The following is an 18,301-nucleotide window of genomic DNA, read 5'->3' as shown; positions in this document are numbered from 1 at the left end:
TTGTTTGATGAAGGCATTGTCTGTATAGTTTTGTGGGCCTTTTCCCCCAGCATTGTCCCAGCCATATCCACGGCAGTAAGAAGAATTAAGTCCTCCACAATAGTATGGGGCTTGCCTGTCCTAGCCACTCGGTAGCTCACCATATAAGACTCTTCTAGCCCCTTCCTATTAATGGTATCTGTTGCTTTTATAAAGTCATCTTTATTCTCGCTCAAAAAACTTGTGGCTTATTTTTCAAATTGTCATGTTTCATTTCTAAATGTCTGCACAAGAGTGAAGGTTTCCTGCGAGAGAGTAACGGTTAATGTGATTGGATGTTAATTATTTGACTAAGCTACCTGTATTTGACATTGTGTTGTTATTTCGCTGAACACTAGATAGTTTAATTTTTGGCAGTGAAACAAGGCTACTCAGGTGAGAAAAAAACCTCTCGCAAATGTATAGCCCCGTTGGAAAATATAAATGTACAGATTTTTTTTATTATGTAAATCACAATTTTATTTGGCACACCCCCGACGACATTGCGCTTACCCCAGTTTGAGAATACCTGGTCTAAGGGTTTAAAAATCCTTCTTTAACCGGTCTCCTTCCCTTCATCTCACTGATTGAAGTGGATTTAACATGTGGCATCAATAAGGGATCATATCTTTCACCTAGATTCACTTGGTCAGTCTATGTCATGGAAAGAGCAGGTGTTCTTAATGTTTGTATACACAGTGTAATTTAGGCTTGCCTAAATAAAGCTGCTCCATTTGCTTTGAACATCGGCACATCCAGCACAAAATTCTTAGTAGTTGCCAAAGTTCCAGAGCATGCAGTCAGCATGCAGTCAAAGCTACTAGCTAACAGCTTTTGGCAAGTATGGGCGAGTTGGTGTGTCGAAAGGAGTGGGTGTATGGAAAGCAAATCAGCCAATTGGGCAGATTTATTGCCACTCAAGACAATTTTGCGTGTCTGATTGGACTGCACGAAGTGTCGATAACCGCCGGCGGAAGCTAACATGGCCATTTTTTTTATATCAATTAGGATAGCAGCCTATATTGATAACTGTCTACTGCTCAATGGGGAGGGCATGAATGGCAACACCAGGACACAGTGCCCTTTTCTCCCGCTTGACAAGCACTACTGTCCGGCAACAGCGTGCGAAGTAGCTAACTAGTAACCAATATCAGGGTGACAGTCATAGGAAGCACACACATACAACGCATGAAGCAAGAGTACAACCATCAATATTTTTAATAAAAAATAAACAATCAGTTTTATAACTGAAAATGTACAGTTATTTGTATAAAACTTAGTTACAATCCTCTGGTTTAAAAACAAGTCCAAACTCTCACAGTGGGATAGCTCAATGTGCGGTAATTGTATGAAAGAAAATAAAAACACCCACTACCAATCAAAACCATCTAACCTATAGCAGAGTGCTTTCGACACACCCACTCCTTTCCTTTCGACACACCCAGTCCTTTCCACATGCCATCCTACTTTCCTTTTGACACACCCAGTCCTTTCCACATGCCCACTACTTTCCTTTTGACACACCCAGTCCTTTCCACATGCCAACTACTTTCCTTTTGACACACCCAGTCCTTTCCACATGCCCACTACTTTCCTTTTGACACACCCAGTCCTTTCCACATGCCCACTACTTTCCTTTCGACACACCCACTCGCCCATACTCTGGTCGCCATATTGGGATGCATGCAGATCCCTTTTGGAGCTAAACTAGCTAGTGCTCTCAAATCGTATCCTGATGTTGACAGCAGTTGGGAGTTGTATCAACAACATGGCTAACTTCGCTAGCTAACATGCATTTAGAGAAAACAAGTTATATTAAGTGGCTAGCTAGTAAGCAACATTTTGTGGTCAATGAGACTGAGATAGCTAACCAGCTGAGCAAATAAACAAATAATTTCAGATTTGAAAAATACTCCACGAGGCTCTGCATTTCAGGAATCACAGTAGAAAGTACTACCCCATGTGCACTGTTCAATTATTTAACCATTTAAACAATTTATATTTTAAAGAAAACCATTTTTCACATGAGGTTGCCTGAGGTGTCAGACTCATGGAAAGTTTCTATCCATTGAAGCACTGAGATTTGTTGCCCAAAATTCTGAGGTGGGGCTTAGCGAATAGTCAATTGATGGCAACAATCTAAACTTCCAAGCATGCTCCCAGGTGTTATCCTTTATTCTCTCTATCCTTAATAGTGCTAGAACATGCATAGCTATTCACACTTGTACACACAAACATCCACCCACTCCCTTCTCTTGTGGTCTGTTGAGTCTTGACTAGCACGCAGAGAACTGTACTGTACCTGTAGGGGATCCAGTCGGAAGAGTGCTTGGAGCTCATCTCTCTACCACTGACTGCTGATGTCCTCCAAGTGCTGGGCTAAGTGGGGACCTGCGCCAGCAGCCGAGCGAAGCAGAGGCAGCTGAGGGGTCTGGAGACAGCGATCACGGCGACAGAGCCCACGCAGCCAGCACATCCTCTGCACAGCCCTCTCAAAGTCCCCTAGCCTCTGTCTGTATGTCCCTGTGTTCCTTAGTCAGTACAGCCTATGGAGCACAGAGCCCAGCGCTTGGCTGGAGATGACTAACGATCCAGACAGGAAGGCTCCTCACTCATGCACACAAGCAGCACACATAAAACAACCCCCTTCTCTCAGTCTCCTCTCCTTCATGTGCACGTTCTTTCTGGTTCTCGTGCTCTGTCTATCTCGCTCACACCCTGCTCTGTTCTCACTCCCGCTCTCAGCGCTCTCTCACTTCTCTCCTCCACCTCTCTATCCCTGGCACTCAATCTCTCACACGATCTCTCTGAGCATCAGTTAGAGCGGAATCGAGCACCAAGCTGCAAGGCGGAGGAAACAGGTACAAGAGATTCTCTTTTGTCTCGCTGCTTTAAATGTTTCAGCCGTAGTGTTCCCGTTCGGTCTTTCCTCCCGCGTCAACGCACACGCGCACACACACACCTAGCTGCTAAAGCATGGACTCAGATGTGTTTTCTGAGACATGATTTATTCATTCTCTGAGAGTGGATGTCATTAACATATGACTGTGCAGAGTAGTTGTAATAGTCATTTAACATGCTCCGGACAAAGACACACTGTCTGTCTGTGATAATGACTGCCTCAGTCTCTCTCTCTCTCCCGCTCTCTCTCTCTCTCTCTCACACACACACACACACACACACACTTGCTGCCCCCCACCCACCGTTAGTGTGTTCTGATGGTTATTACTAAACATGAAATCAATCAAATATATTTCCCTTAAAACTGCTTATTGATGCAATTCCATGTTGGCTTAATCAGCAAACTGAAAATGCAAATCAGATGTGTTTAATAAACATTCAATTTCAAAATAAAATATATAAACTATTAATCTGGTACACCAGCCTGCTCTCTCTGTCAAACCTATACTGAGTGTACAAAACATTAAGAACACCTGCCATTTCCATGACATAGACTGACCTGGTGAACATCCAGTTTTATATGGTAACAAAAATGCCCTTCCATATACTGTATTTTCACCACAACATCCCCAGACACAGTGTTTTAACTGTATTTCATCATCGGGATGTTGTGCTCTTTCCTGCTCATCTCTATCATGGTCACATTCAGTCACTTTGATTTAGTGTGCATTCAGTGACCCTGGCTATTGATTCTAATATTCAGCACTGCTGACAGACCTTTTGCTGTACCACCCAGCGCACACACACACACACACACACACACACACACACACACACACACACACACACACACACACACACTTAAGGATGTGCTACTGTATGCTGAGGCATGGGGGAACATGCATGCATTTTCCCCAACAAGGTCAGAGCAGTGTAGATAAGACTGTTCTTTTGATACAGATACTGTGTACACACATTATGGCATGATATACTGTCATCTGCTTTCTTTTTCACTGCATATTAGTCACGATAGCACACAATGCTAGTCAAAATGTCACTGGAGTCATGTGACAGATTAACACGTCAGAGGCAGTGCAGGCAGTATTGAGGGCGCTTCAGCATTCTCTCTCAATTATTTACGGTATGCCTCAACGACAGGCATCACTGATCCGTAGGCTACTGTTCATTGGTACGCTGGTGTATTGGGAAACACAGAACTGAATGGCAATACACACAGGCTTCTGTAGAAATATAAAATGGAGGTAAATTACAGTCTTCCAAATTCTGTGAAATAAGCCAATCCAGAGAAAGCCTGGGCCCTGGGGGAGTATCAAGTTTTAATGTCACGTGCACAAGTACAGTGAAATGCCTTTCTTGCAAGCTCTAACCGCAACAACGCAGTAATCAACAACAGTGTAACACTAAAAATAACAAGGTAGAACAAAAACACACAAGATATAAAAAATAAGAACACGATAAAGTAAGTAAGCATACTATACTGTATACAGGGTCAGTTCCAGAACTATATTTACAATGTCCAGGGATACTAAGTAAGTACAACGTTCTGTCCCTCCTAAACTGTATAGTGAGAGATCCACATACTCTAATCTTCTGAGGGCTTGGCTGCTCCATATGACAACTCTCGCTAGGCAACAGCGCTAATAAAAAGGTGCCTCTGACATATTGGCTTGTTGAAAATAAGCTAAATCTTCATCACCACTACCATCACCATCCTCACAGTTATCATCATTACCATCATCAAGCTCAGCCATAATAGTCTGTCTGCACCACTGGACTGTACTTCAACACTAAACATTGTGCTGCAGATTGCTTAGCCTGTGATAAAACACTGTGAACACATTTCTAAATGCATGACAGTAAAGTGGGACTGTCATAGTAAGCCTTGACATTACTAACATCAGTCCACCAGAGTGAGTGCTGTACTTTATTAGTGTGTGATGTCTGAGAGCACAGACAGATGAGTTACTCCCCTCTCGTCTTCTCAGAGCAGGTGTAAGCACAGCAGGCTGGTAAATATTTGATGCCAGAGTGGGAGCCCTTTGAAGTTGGGGCTGATCTGGTCAGGTAGATGACAGACAGCAGGGGGCCCCTTTAGTTCCATCATCATCTTCACTGTGCCTCCTCTACCAGACTCCCTCTCTGGTCTCTTCCTCCCACCCTGATCAACCTCTCTCCCTCCCTGATCGCCCTCCCCCCCTCCCTGATCGCCCTCCCTCCCTCCCTGCTAGCCATCACATCATCATCATCATAATTCTCACTGTGCCCCTGCTACCAGACTCCCTCCCTCCTTGTTTACACTCACCTACACATGTCCAAGGACTGAAATGTAATATACTGCAGTAAATGTCCAACAAGCCCTGGACAGAATCAATTCAACGAGAAAAGTTTCAGGCGCTGTCTCTTGTCATGGCTATATCATTAAAGGACAAACACTATAAACTACCCAGAGCAATTAGATTGTTCCAAAACAGACCTTTGTGAGAGGCTTGTCCAGAGGCATTGTGGAAACTGAAGGATGGCAGGATCAGTGATTGTGATAATGGTCCTGTGCCCTGGACCCTTGCTGATGTGATTCCCTTTGAAAATGCTGCTCTGGGTAAAATGTGCATGGTCTCTTCAAATATCTGGTCCAGCCAGTGTGATGCACTGCCGCAGAGCTTAGTTCTGGAGGAGAGGAGCCACACTGTTAATAATACATCAGTCTGATCAGGCATGCAGGACATGCCATGCACACTCTCTGATGAACTACCTTTACCATTGTCAATGTGTCTGTATGCGCACGCAAGTGTTTGTTTGTTGTGTAATTGGAAAACAGCATGTGGCCAACCTGCTTATCCAACTGATTGAAGACAAGACATTTCAATATCTAACTAATTAATCTTGCTAAGAGAGACAAGTATTACAGTACTCTGAAGGAAGTAGACACAAAGCTTGTTGAGAATACCTCTTCATACCTGGAAAACACAATAGCATTATGTTTCTGAAGACACAGCCTCTTAAAATCCCACTGATTACATATTCCAACCAGAGCTGTTGAACAGCACCGGTTTGCTTTAAAACAAATCCCAGGATTTCTGTCTCAATCAAGTACAATTGAAGTCAGAAGTTTACATACACTTAGGTTGGAGTCATTAAAATAACATTTTCAACCACTCCGGAAATTTCTTGTCAACAAACTATAGTTTTGGCAAGTCGGTTAGGACATCTACTTTGTGCGTGACACAAAGTTTTTTTCCCAACAATTGTTTACAGACAGATTATTTGACTTATAATCCACTGTATCACAATTCCAGTGGGTCAGAAGTTTACATACACTATGTTGACTGTGCCTTTAAACAGCTTGGAAAATTCCAGAAAATTATGTCATGGCTTTAGAAGCTTCTGATAGGCTTATTGACATAATTTCAGTCAATTGGAGGTGCACCTGTGGATGTATTTCAAGGCCTACCTTCAAACTCTGTGCCGCTTAGCTTGACATCATGGGAAAATCAAAAGAAATCAGCCAAGGCCTCAGAAAAAAAATTGTAGACCTCCACCAGTTTGGTTCATCCTTGGGAGAAATTTCCAAACGCCTGAAGGTACCACGTTCATCTGTACAAACAGTACGCAAGTATAAACACCATTGGACCACGCAGCCTTCATACCGCTCAGGAAGACAGCGTGTTCTGTCTCCTACAGATTAACGTTCTTTGGTGCAAAAAGTGCAAATCAATCCCAGAACAACAGCAAAGGACCCTGTGAAGATGCTGGAGGAAACAGGTATAAAAGTATCTATATCCACAGTAAAATTAGTCCTATATCGACATAACCTGAAAGGCCGCAAGGAAGAAGCCACTGCTCCAAAACCGCCATAAAAAGCCAGACTATGGTTTGCAACTGTACATGGGGACAAAGATCGTACTTTTTGGAGAAATGTCCCCTGTTCTGATGAAACAAAAATGGAACTGTTTGGCCATAATGACCATCGTTATGTTTGGAGGAAAAAGGGGGAGGCTTGCAAGCCAAAGAACACCATCCCAACCGTGACGCACGGTGGTGGCAGCATCATGTTGTTGTGGGGGTGCTTTGCTGCAGGAGGGACTGGTGCACTTCACAAAATAGATGGCATCATGAAGCAGGAAAATTATGTGGCTATATTGAAGCAACATCTCAAGACATAAGTCAGAAAGTTAAAGCTTGGTCGCAAATGGGTCTTCCAAATGGACAATGACCCCAAGCATACTTCCAAAGTTGTGACAAAATGGCTTAAGGACAACAAAGTCAAGGTATTGGAGTGGCCATCACAAAAGCCCTTACCTCAATCGAAAACTTGTGGGCAGAACTGAAAAAGCATGTGCGAGCAAGGAGGCCAACAAACCTGACTCAGTTACATCAGCTCTGACAGGAGGAATGGGCCAAAATTCACCCAACTTATTGTGGGAAGCTTGTGGAAGGCTACCCGAAACGTTTGACCCAAGTTAAACAATTTAAAGGCAATGCTACCAAATACTAATTGAGTGTATGTTAACTTCTGACCCACTGGGAATGTGATGAAAGAAATAAAAGCTGAAATAAATAACTATTATTCTGACATTTCACATTCTTAAAATAAAGTGGTGATCCTAACTTTTTATTAGGATTAAATGTCAGGAATTGTGAAAACTGAGTTTAAATGTATTTGGCTAAGGTGTATGTAAACTTCCGACTTCAACTGTATCAATTGATTTTTCAGTTCTTCCCAGCACCAACCAGCCAGGACAAGGCCCTTTAATGGGTACAGCGATTGCTTTAGAACTAAAACAGCCCTATATGCTGCCATCTAAGAAGGGGTTAAAATGGATTCAGAGTGATAGAAAATTGTAAATTAACCAAAAATGTAATGACAAAATTAATGACAAAATGAAAGGATGTGTTACAAAATCCATTCCGAATCATCCATTATGTTTTCAACAAGGCCCTTAATTAATACTGCAAGACAACAAGGCACGTAATTAATACTGCAAGACAACAAGGCACGTAATTAATACTGCAAGACAACAAGGCAAAGAAATGTACTTTGTCTTAAATTGGGTCAAATCCAATACATTACAGATTGCAACCCTCTGTATTTTCAAGCATTTTGGTGGCAGCATCATGTTATAGGTATGTTTGTTACTGGCAGGGGTTGAAAACAAAATAATTTTCCAATCATTTCGTTTTGAACAGAACCATTTTTTCCCCCCGTTCCACTCCACTGTTCCGACCAGCAAAATAAAGTTCTGAACCGGTTCGAACCAAATAAAGTACAGATTTCTGTTCTTTTTAAAACCTCTGAAATCATACTTTAAAAAAATACAACATTAAATTACTTCACCAATCAGTGCGGATAAAGCAGCTTGCTATGGAGCGGGTTTAATAGCAATTTAATCTGTGTAGTAAAGTCGTTAAGAGCTAATTGTATGTTTCAGTAACAGCGTGGTTTAACCATAATGAAAGACAAACACACACACAGTGTCAAAGTGTAGAGTGAGAGATGCAACTTACATTTTGAGGGGGAGGAGAGAGGATGGAAGAAGCTTGCCTTGAAGCGCTGGGCATCAAGTTATGACATGTATTATCTGAATTTGGCCCACAGAATTATACCAACAGAGGAGAGGCTTCTATGAAGGATCTTTGAATGTCTTTGAACTTCCGAGTTGGTTTAACGTTGGACAAGAGCAAACGTTGGGTAGATAGATAGAGAAAAAGTGTGTGTGTGTGTGCAGAGCAGAGTATGTGTGCGGAGTTGAGCGGTCGGAAATTCCGCTCATTGCTCTTGGAGTTCTGCTTCAGCACTCCTTTCCAACCGCTCCACTAAAAACCACTCGTTCACAGGAAGAAAAATTCACTCCATTCATTAAAATCACAATTAACCCCCACCCATTCATTGTTGTGACTACCCGAACCTACCATTTTGTTTTGTAATAATGAAACCAAACCATATGATTTGAATGAAAAGTATATATTTTTTAAACATGTGAATGTAAAGAAAGGTGAATGTAAAGAAGTGCTTATTATTTCAAATAGGCTAATGTCACATTAAACAGCATATAAACACTAAATAGGTCAGGAGCCAGACAGAGAGCCTAAGAAAATGAATTATTCAGGCTATATTATTTCAATTATAGCCTACAAAGTAACACATTGTGAAGCATTTGCGAGTATGACACAAGGCTGGTAGGGAGTCAGGGATGTTAAGCGCTCAGCATTTAAACAACATTTCGTTGTATTAAATCATTATAGTCTATAAATTGTGCATACAGGCTGAGACTTATAGTAGTTCGAAATAAAGACAAATTTACCGGAAAAATGCCTTATTAAGCTCAGTCTACAGGGCCTTTGAATACATTTTAGGAAACGAGTTTGGACAGAGTCTGCGGCTTCATGCTCATGTAATGGTGCCTGGAGAGCAGGCCAGCAGTGGCCTCTCCGTGCTTGCTGTGCCACTGGGCATACTAAACACAGTTTGGCTACTCTTGTCAGGGATGCAGAGTTTTTTTGTTATCTACAGGTAGGACTAAAGAGTGAGGGCTTTGCATAGGCGCTTTGTTGCGATTTCTGTGGGACTGGAAAGAAATGCCTGGAGCATAAAATAATGTTATTAACTGGTTCCCATGCTTTTAAAACAACGGTTCTGTTCCGGAACAGTGTAGATCATTTTCGTTTCCAGTTTGGGTTCTGTACCTCAAATCATTTGGTTATTTTCCGGTTTTCGATTCTGTTCCCTGAACTGGTTTCAACCCTTGGTCACTGGCAGATTGTCAGGATCAAAAAATAAAGTAGAAAAGCCGAGGTAAAAAGTTAGAGGAAAACCTGTTGTAGTCTTCTGAATACCTAACCGAATAGAGATCTATATTTCAACCAGACAATTACACATTTTTATGCCAAAGACACACCAGAATGGCTTTCCAAGCAGTGTTAGGGGTTCCTGAGGGGTCCAGTCTCAGTCCTACTTGAAAATTTGAGAAGGTTTGAATATTGCTGTCCACCAATTGCTGGCCATCAATAACCTCCAACCAAATGTACTGAGCGTGAGCAATTTTGATAAAAACAATGCATATATGTTTCCCTAAGAGTTGTTCAAAGTTGGCAGCATCAGTCAAAAGTATTCACATTTGTAATCACTGCCAAAGGTGCTTCAACCAAGTACTAATGCAATCAAGACATCATTGTTTCTATGTTTTATTCAATTAGAAAATGTTCTATTGTCTCTATTTTAAAATGTGGCGTAGGATATGTAGATCAGTAGAAAAAAAATGTCATTTAATTTTTTAGATTATATTTTGAGGCAGCAAAATGTGAAAACTGTGCAAGGGGTCTGTAGACTTTCACTAGGCACTGTAGCTAGATGTCATATGCCTCTAATTAACACCAAGTACAGCAGCTGGAGGAGGATTCAGCTGGATTCTGCATGCGCTTTCATTAGTGCATAAATTGTACATGCAAATATTATCCAGCAGAAACTTAATCCGCAGTGATGGGGTGGTGGCTGAGACCCAAGAGGCAGTTTCAGAGGGTGCCTGTGAGGGATTTGTACAAACAGAGGCTTCCTTATTTCAGGCTGAGTACTACATCGCTCAGCTTTACAACTGTGTGTGTGTGTGTGTGTGTTCGTTCAACAGGAAGTGAATGGGGGCATTGGCTGCTTCCCAGTATTGATTGGGTCTGATGTGACTGTGTTCAGTTCGAGGAGCAGCACCCTGACTGACATTCAAATCTCATTCACACTTTTATGGTGCACTCCTCAAAAAGGGGGGAGAATGGGGGGAGCACACGCATAAAAAGTCCTCAAAGCTTCTACTGTGTGACAAACATCTGTGTGCTTTTTACTGAAAATGACTCTTATGTCTTGAATTATACATCTGCAGTCTATTTGCACCCAGCCCTGTCCTCCACTTCTCATCAGATAGAATCTATCTGCCAAAAGAAACACGAGGTCAAGGAAACTGTGGTAATGTCTGTCCAACAACACAAGGTGTTTGTCATCACTGCCAAGAAAGAGTAGGATATAGTTTGGGTTTGTGTGGGGCTTCCTAGATCAATACATGTGACAGACTAGTGTTATTCAGCAACATAAGGCATTGCACCAAATCAAATTATATTGGTCACATACACGTGTTTAGCAGATGTTTTTGCGAGTGTAGCAAAATGCTTGTGTTTCCAGCTCTGACAGTGCAGTAATCGCTAACAAGTAATATCTAACAATTTCACAACATACAGTCATGGCCAAAAGTTTTGAGAATTACACAAATATTAATTTCCACAAAGTTTGCTGCTTCAGTGTCGTTAGATATTTTTGTCAGATGTTACTATGGAATGCTGAAGTTTAATTACTAGCATTTCATAAGTGTCAAAGGCTTTTATTGACAATTACATGAAGTTGATGCAGAGAGTCAATATTTGCAGTGTTGACCCTTCTTTTTCAAGACCTCTGCAATCCGCCCTGGCATGCTGTCAATTAGCTTTTGGGCCACATCCTGACTGATGGCAGCCCATTCTTGCATAATCAATGCTTGGAGTTTGTCAGAATTTGTGGGTTTTTGTTTGTCCACCCGCCTCTTGACGATTGACCACAAGTTCTCAATGGGATTAAGGTCTGGGGAGTTTCCTGGCCATGGACCCAAAATATTGATGGTTTGTTCTCCGAGCAAATTAGTTATCACTTTTGCCTTATGGCAAGGTGCTCCATCATGCTGGAAAAGGCATTGTTCGTCAACTGTTCCTGGATGGTTGGGAGAAGTTGCTCTCGGAGGATGTGTTGGTACCATTCTCTATTCATGGCTGTGTTCTTAGGCAAAATTGTGAGTGAGCCCACTCCCTTGGCTGAGAAGCAACCCCACACATACATGGTCTCAGGATGCTTTTCTGATGGCACGACACTGGACTGATGGTAGCGTTCACCTTGTCTTCTCCGGACAAGCTTTTTTCCGGATGCCCCAAACAAATCGGAAAGGGGATTCATCAGAGAAAATGACTTTACCCCAGTCCTCAGCAGTGCAATCCCTGTACCTTTTGCAGAATATCAGTCTGTCCCTGATGTTTTTCCTGGAGAGAAGTGGCTTCTTTGCTGCCCTTCTTGACACCAAGGCATCCTCCAAAAGTCTTTGCTTCACTGATTGAGTTTGAGACGTGCTTGGCCACTCAGTCATGGGTGAACAGGGAGTACAGGAGAGGGCTGAGCACACACCCTTGTGGGGTGCCAGTGTTTCCTACCTTCACTACCTGGGGGTGGCCCGTCAGGAAGTCCAGGACCCAGTAGCACAGGGCGGGGGTCAGACCCAGGGACTCAAGCTAAATGATGAGCTTGGAGGGTACTATGGTGTTGAATGCTGAGCTATAGTCAATGAACAGCATTTTTACATAGGTATTCCTCTTATCTAGATGGGATAGGGCAGTGTGCAGTGTGATGCGATTGCATCGTCTGTGGACCTATTGGGGCAGTAAGCAAATTGGAGTGGGTCCAGGGTGACAGGTAAGGTAGAGGTGATATGATCCTTGACTAGTCTCTCAAAGCACTTCATGATGACAGAAGTGAGTGCCACGTGGCGATAGTCATTTAGTTCAGTTACCTTGCTTTCTTGAGTACAGGAACAATTGTGGCCATCTTGAAGCATGTGGGGACAGCAGACTGGGATAGGGAGAGATTGACTATGTCCGTAAACACACCAGCTAGCTGGTCTGCGCATCCTCTAAGGACGCGGATAGGGATGCTGTCTGGGCCGGCAGCCTTGTGAGGGTTAACACGCTTGAATGTCTTACTCTTCTCGGAGGAGAGCCCACAGTCCTTGGTAGCGGGCCGCATCGGTGGCACTGTGTTATCCAGTTGGCACCACATGTCCCGCTATGGCACCTTCCCCCACTGCTCAACTGACACAGTAGCACACAGAACGCAAAAAATATTCTTAGAAATATTTAACCTCCACACATTAACAAGTCCAATAGCTCAAATGAAAGATAAACACCTTGTTCATCTAGCCACCAAGTCAGATTTCTAAAATGTTTTACGGCGAAAACATAGCACATATTTATGTCAAACCACCACCAAAGATAGGCTAATTTACATAGCCATTTTGTAGAACAATAGATGCAATCACAAAAGCAGGATTAAAAGTAAAATAATTCACTAACCTTTTGAAAATCTTCATCAGATGACAGGAATAGGACATGTTATACAGTACATTTATGTTTTTTTCAATAATATGCTAATTATATCCATAAATCACGGTTTACATAGAAGGTCATGGCTAAAAAATGCTACAACAATGCCCGGAGAAATTATGGTAACTCTGCCAGATAACAGAAATACACATCATAAACGTTGACTAAATATACATGTTCTACATATACTTAGAAAGATACACTTCTTCTTAATAAAACAGCTGTGTTACATTTATTTTTAACGTTACAGAATTCGTTCACTTGTCAATAATATGAGACGGGGCTCATAGATAAGCAATATGGCTTCGCTATTTCGGAGTCCACAGAAACACATAATAACCACATAAATCTTCCCTTACCTTAGCCGTTGTTCGATCAGAAGTTGTGGAAGAAGTCATACTTACCAAAACCAGCGTTTCCCTTTGAAATGTGTGTCTTTGTGTTGTCAAACGAGACTAATTTCGGCTGAAATGCACTCAAAAATCTATGGGTTGCGCATCGAAACTTCAAAATGACATATTATATGTCGACTAAACTGGTCAAACTAAGTTCAAATTCGAGCTAAAACATGTTTTAATCATATATAAAAGATCTAAGCTCGAAAGGAGAAGCCTACGTCGTTTGGTGGATCTTGGAACAAAGAGAGAGAAATTGCTGACGCACATACGTATTATTGCGTGACCGGAGGGTTTCGCCCCGCCAAAGGGTGAGGGAGCGCGCAATCTTCACAAGTACTGCGCCCCATTGAAAGAGGACATCGCGCTGAAGAGATAGAAACTGTTTCCAGATCTGTAGCTGGTTGGGAAGGGTGGGGGCGATGACGTCAAAGTTGGGCCAACTTTTCTGATGACAGAAAGAGTTTGGAAGAATGGATGCCCTGTGAGTTCTGCTTTACATAGAGACATAATTTAAACGGTTTTAGAAGCTTTAGAGTGTTTTCTATTCAATAATATTTATTATATGCATATATTAGCAATTTTTTACAGATTTTTTGTCAGTTTACTATGGGCACGCATTTCACCAACGGGGGCAGTATTCTGCCCTAGCCTTATTATCCTCAAAGCGGGCTGTTTAGATGTTTAGCTTATCTGGAAGCAAGACGTCAGTGTCCACAACGTAGCTGGTTTTACCTTTTGTAATCCGTGATTGTCTGTAGACCTTGCCACATACATCTCATGTCTGAGCCGTTGAATTGCGACTCCACTTCGTCTCTATACTGACGTTTTGCCTGTTTGGTTGACATGCGGAGGGAATAACTACACTGTTTGTATTCTGCCATATTCCCAGTCACCTTGCCATGGTTAAATGCAGTGGTTCGCGCTTTCAGTTTTGCGCAAATGCTGCCATCTATCCACGGTTTCTGGTTAAGGTAGGTTTTAATAGTAGAGGGGGTACAACATCTCCCATACACTTCCTGATAAACTCAGTCACCGTGTCAGTATATACGTCGTTATTCTCTGAAGCTACCCGGAACATATCTCAGTCCGCATGATCAAAACCATCTTGAAGCGTGGATTCCGATTGGTCAGACCAGCTTTGGATAGTCCTTAGCAAAGGTACTTCCTGTTTGAGTTTCTGCCTATAGGGAGGGAGAAGCAAAATGGAGTCATGGTCAGATTTGCTGAAAGGAGAGGGGGCCTTTTAAGCAACCTGGAAGTTGGAGTAACAGTGGTCGAGTGTTTTAGCAGCACGAGGACTACAGTCGATATGTTGATAGAACTTTGGGAGCCTTTTCCCCAAATTTGCTTTGTTGAAATCCCCAGCTACAATAAATGTAGCCTCAGTATATGTGGTTTCCAGTTTGCATAAAGTCCAGTGAAGTTTAACTGGTCTAATTGGTTTGTGGTCTAATTTGATTGAGAGGTATTCTAGGTTGGGTGAACAAAAGGACTTTAGTTCCTGTATGTTATCACAATTAGACCATGAGTCGTTAATCATGAAACATATACCCCCGCCCTCCTCCTTCCCGGAGAGATATTTATTCCTGTCTGCGCGATGAACTGAGAACCCAATTGGCTGGACGGACTCAGACAGTATATCCCGAGAGAGCCATGTTTCCGTGAAACAGAGTATGTTACAATCCCTGATGTCTTGCTGGAAAGAAGCCCTCGCCCTGAGCTCGTCAACTTTATTATCCAGAGACTGAACAAGTGCGAATAATATACTCTGAAGCTATTCGTGGTGTGCGTAAAGTCGGGCAGAGAAGACTGCTCCGAGTACCTCCCCTTCGCCAGGTGTTGTTTTGGGTCGGTTTCTGGAATCAATTCAATCGCCCTGGGGTTGCGAACAAAGAATCTGCTTCGGGAAAGTCGTATTCCTGGTCGTAATGCTGGTGAATTACTGCCGCTCTGATATCCAATAGTTCTTCCCGGCTGTATGTAATAACATAAAATGTTCTGGACTATAACAATGTAATACATAAAAAAACAAATACTGCAAGTTTCCTAAGAGCGAGAAGCGAGGCAGCCCTCTCTGTCGACGCCATTCCATATGTGATGTACTGTGGTCTACACTACTGTATGTTTACATGGTGGCATTAATCCATCAGAATCAATGATATTTTCAACCACATGGGCTAAATGAGCACACTAGGAAAAGCTAAATATGGATCAGCTTGGTCAGTCAATCCCCCCATGGTGATGGATGGCTATTGCTTTTAATAGGACTTATTTTTACTCTACAATACAGAATTAAATGTAATCCCTTTTTAGATTTAATTTTAAGGCAGAAAAACATGAACACTGTGCAAGGGGTGTGTAGACTTTCCCTAGGCACTGTAGCTAGATGTCATATGCTTCTAATTACTACCAAGTACAGCAGTCGGAGGAGGATTCAGCTGGATTCTGCATGCACTTTCATTAGAGTATGAATTGTACATGCAAATATTATCCAGCAGAAACCTAATCAGCAGTGATGGAGTGGTGGCTGAGACCCAAGAGGCAGTTTCAGAGGGTGCCTGTGAGGGATTTGTACAAACAGAGGCTTCCTTATTTCAAGCAGAGTACTACATCGCTCAGCTTTACAACTGTGTGTGTGTGTGAGACTTTCAACAGGAAAACAATGGGAGTGTTGGCTGCTACCCAGTGTTAATTGTCTGATGTGACTGGGGGGAGGGGGGCACAGAGCAGGCACACGCATGAAAAGTCCACAAAGCTTCTACTGTGAGACACAAATGTCTGTGTGCTTTTACTGAAAATTACTGTTACGTCTCGACTTATACAGTCCATTTGCCCTGTGCTCCACTTCTAATCAGAGAGCATTTGTCTACCAAAAGGAACACGAGGTCAAGGAGACTGTGGTATTGTCTGTCCAACAACACAACGTGCTGGTCATCACAACCAACAGTAATATTTAGATTGAAGCTTCAGACAGAGATCAAGACATGTGACAAACCAGCGAAAGCAAAACCCTTCTGCATCTAATTCTAGTCCTATATTATTCAAGGATGTCATTAGAATGATGAAGATAAGGACAACGAAACATAATTAATTTAACTGTTGAAAGAGAGGATGGAATGAAGCAACAGAGAAAGAGGTAGGCTAATAACATTAGGGGAAATATTATGAAAGGTATATATGCGTCCCACTACTAGTTATACAAATAGGCTGTATTATATTTCAAAATTAAAATCACATTCGCTAGCCTATACAGTGCCTTGCGAAATTATTCGGCCCCCTTGAACTTTGCGACCTTTTGCCACATTTCAGGCTTCAAACATAAAGATATAAAACTGTATTTGTTTGTGAAGAATCAACAACAAGTGGGACACAATCATGAAGTGGAACGACATTTATTTGATATTTCTAACTTTTTTAACAAATCAAAAACGTAAAAATTGGGCGTGCAAAATTATTCAGCCCCCTTAAGTTAATACTTTGTAGCGCCACCTTTTGCTGCACACACGAGCTGTATAAGGCAGTAAGCAAACAAGAAAATGCTCATCCAGAGGCAGCAATCCTAGTGGCCGGGAACTTTAATGCAGGGAAACTTAAATCCGTTTTACCTCATTTCTATGTGCAACCAGTGATGCAGTGTGGTACCAGGACAATAACCTCTCCCTCAACATGTTCAATACAAAGGAGATGATTGTGGACTACAGGAAAAATAAGGCTGAGCACACCCCATTCTCATTGATGGGGCTGTAGTGGAGCAGGTTGAGAGTTTAAATTTCCTTGGTGTCCACATTACTAACAAACTAGAATGGTCCAAACACCAAGACCTTCGTGAAGAGGGCAAGACAACGCCTATTCTCTCCTTGTTTGGGCGGCGTTCGAAGTCACCGGCTTTCTAGCCATCACCGCTCCATGTTGTCATTGTTCCATTGGTTTTGTCTTGTTCCAAGCACACCTGGTTTACATTCTCCCATCACACTGCATGTATTTATTCCTCTGTTCCCCCCCCCCCCATGTTTTTGTGTGAAATTGTTTTGTTACGTGTTTAGTGTGATGCGCCAGACTGGTTTTTCCCCCGGGTATTGTATTTTGACCCGTTGTATGTATTTGTCATACATTTGTATATTTGTGAGTGGTTTCGCGCTTATTGACTTTTACCTGTGGCTGGAGGATTTTTTGACGCAGTTGCGTCTGTCTTTTGTGCTTTTACCAAATAAAAGTGTGCCTGATCACAACTCACTGCTCTCCTACACCTGACTTCGTACCAGTAGCACACAACATTGACAAGAGCATCCTGACTGGTTGCATCACCGCCTAGTATGGCAACAGCACGGCCTCCGACCGTAAGGCACTACAGAGTAGAGGTCAACCGATTATGATTTTTCATCGCCGATACAGAGTATTGGAGGACCAAAAAAAAGCCGAGACCGATTAATCGGCCGATTTTTATTTATTTATTTATTTGTAATAATGACAATTGCAACAATACTGAATGAACACTTTTATTTTAACTTAAAAACATCTTATGGCTGCAGTGGCAGTATTGAGTAGCTTGGATGAAAGGTTCCCAGAGTAAACAGCCTGCTCCTCAGTCCCAGTTGCTAATGTATGCATATTATTATTAGTATTGGATAGAAAACACAAACATTTCTAAAACTGTTTGAATGATGTCTGTGAGTATAACAGAACTCAAATGGCAGGCAAATACCTGAGAAGAAATCCAAACAGGAAGTGAGAAATCTGAGGTTGGTCGATTTTCAACCCAGCCCTTTTTGAATTCAAGCATTTATTGTGGAACTAGGATTCCTGGGAGT

At 42.2% G+C, this 18,301-nt stretch overlaps 1 protein-coding gene across 4 annotated transcripts in view; it reads right to left on the bottom strand.

The window, feature by feature from the left end:
- Positions 1 to 18,301, bottom strand: part of LOC109895221 (tubby protein-like) — a 113,403-nt gene that overhangs the window by 59,641 nt on the left and 35,461 nt on the right. The window contains exon 1 of one of the 4 annotated variants that reach the window (XM_031831142.1): positions 2,321 to 3,042. The exons of the other annotated variants lie outside the window; for them this stretch is intronic. Within the exon in view, the coding sequence (XP_031687002.1) occupies positions 2,321 to 2,358 (38 nt within the window). The 5' untranslated portion in view covers positions 2,359 to 3,042. Of the gene's footprint in view, positions 1 to 2,320; positions 3,043 to 18,301 lie in introns of those variants that run through there. 4 annotated transcript variants of the gene reach the window in all.

Source organism: Oncorhynchus kisutch, linkage group LG8, assembly GCF_002021735.2.
Source record: "Oncorhynchus kisutch isolate 150728-3 linkage group LG8, Okis_V2, whole genome shotgun sequence".
In the NCBI taxonomy this organism is placed as follows: domain Eukaryota; kingdom Metazoa; phylum Chordata; class Actinopteri; order Salmoniformes; family Salmonidae; genus Oncorhynchus; species Oncorhynchus kisutch.
The sequence above is the reverse complement of the archived record's forward strand: the minus strand, read 5'-3'. Positions and strand labels throughout refer to the sequence as shown.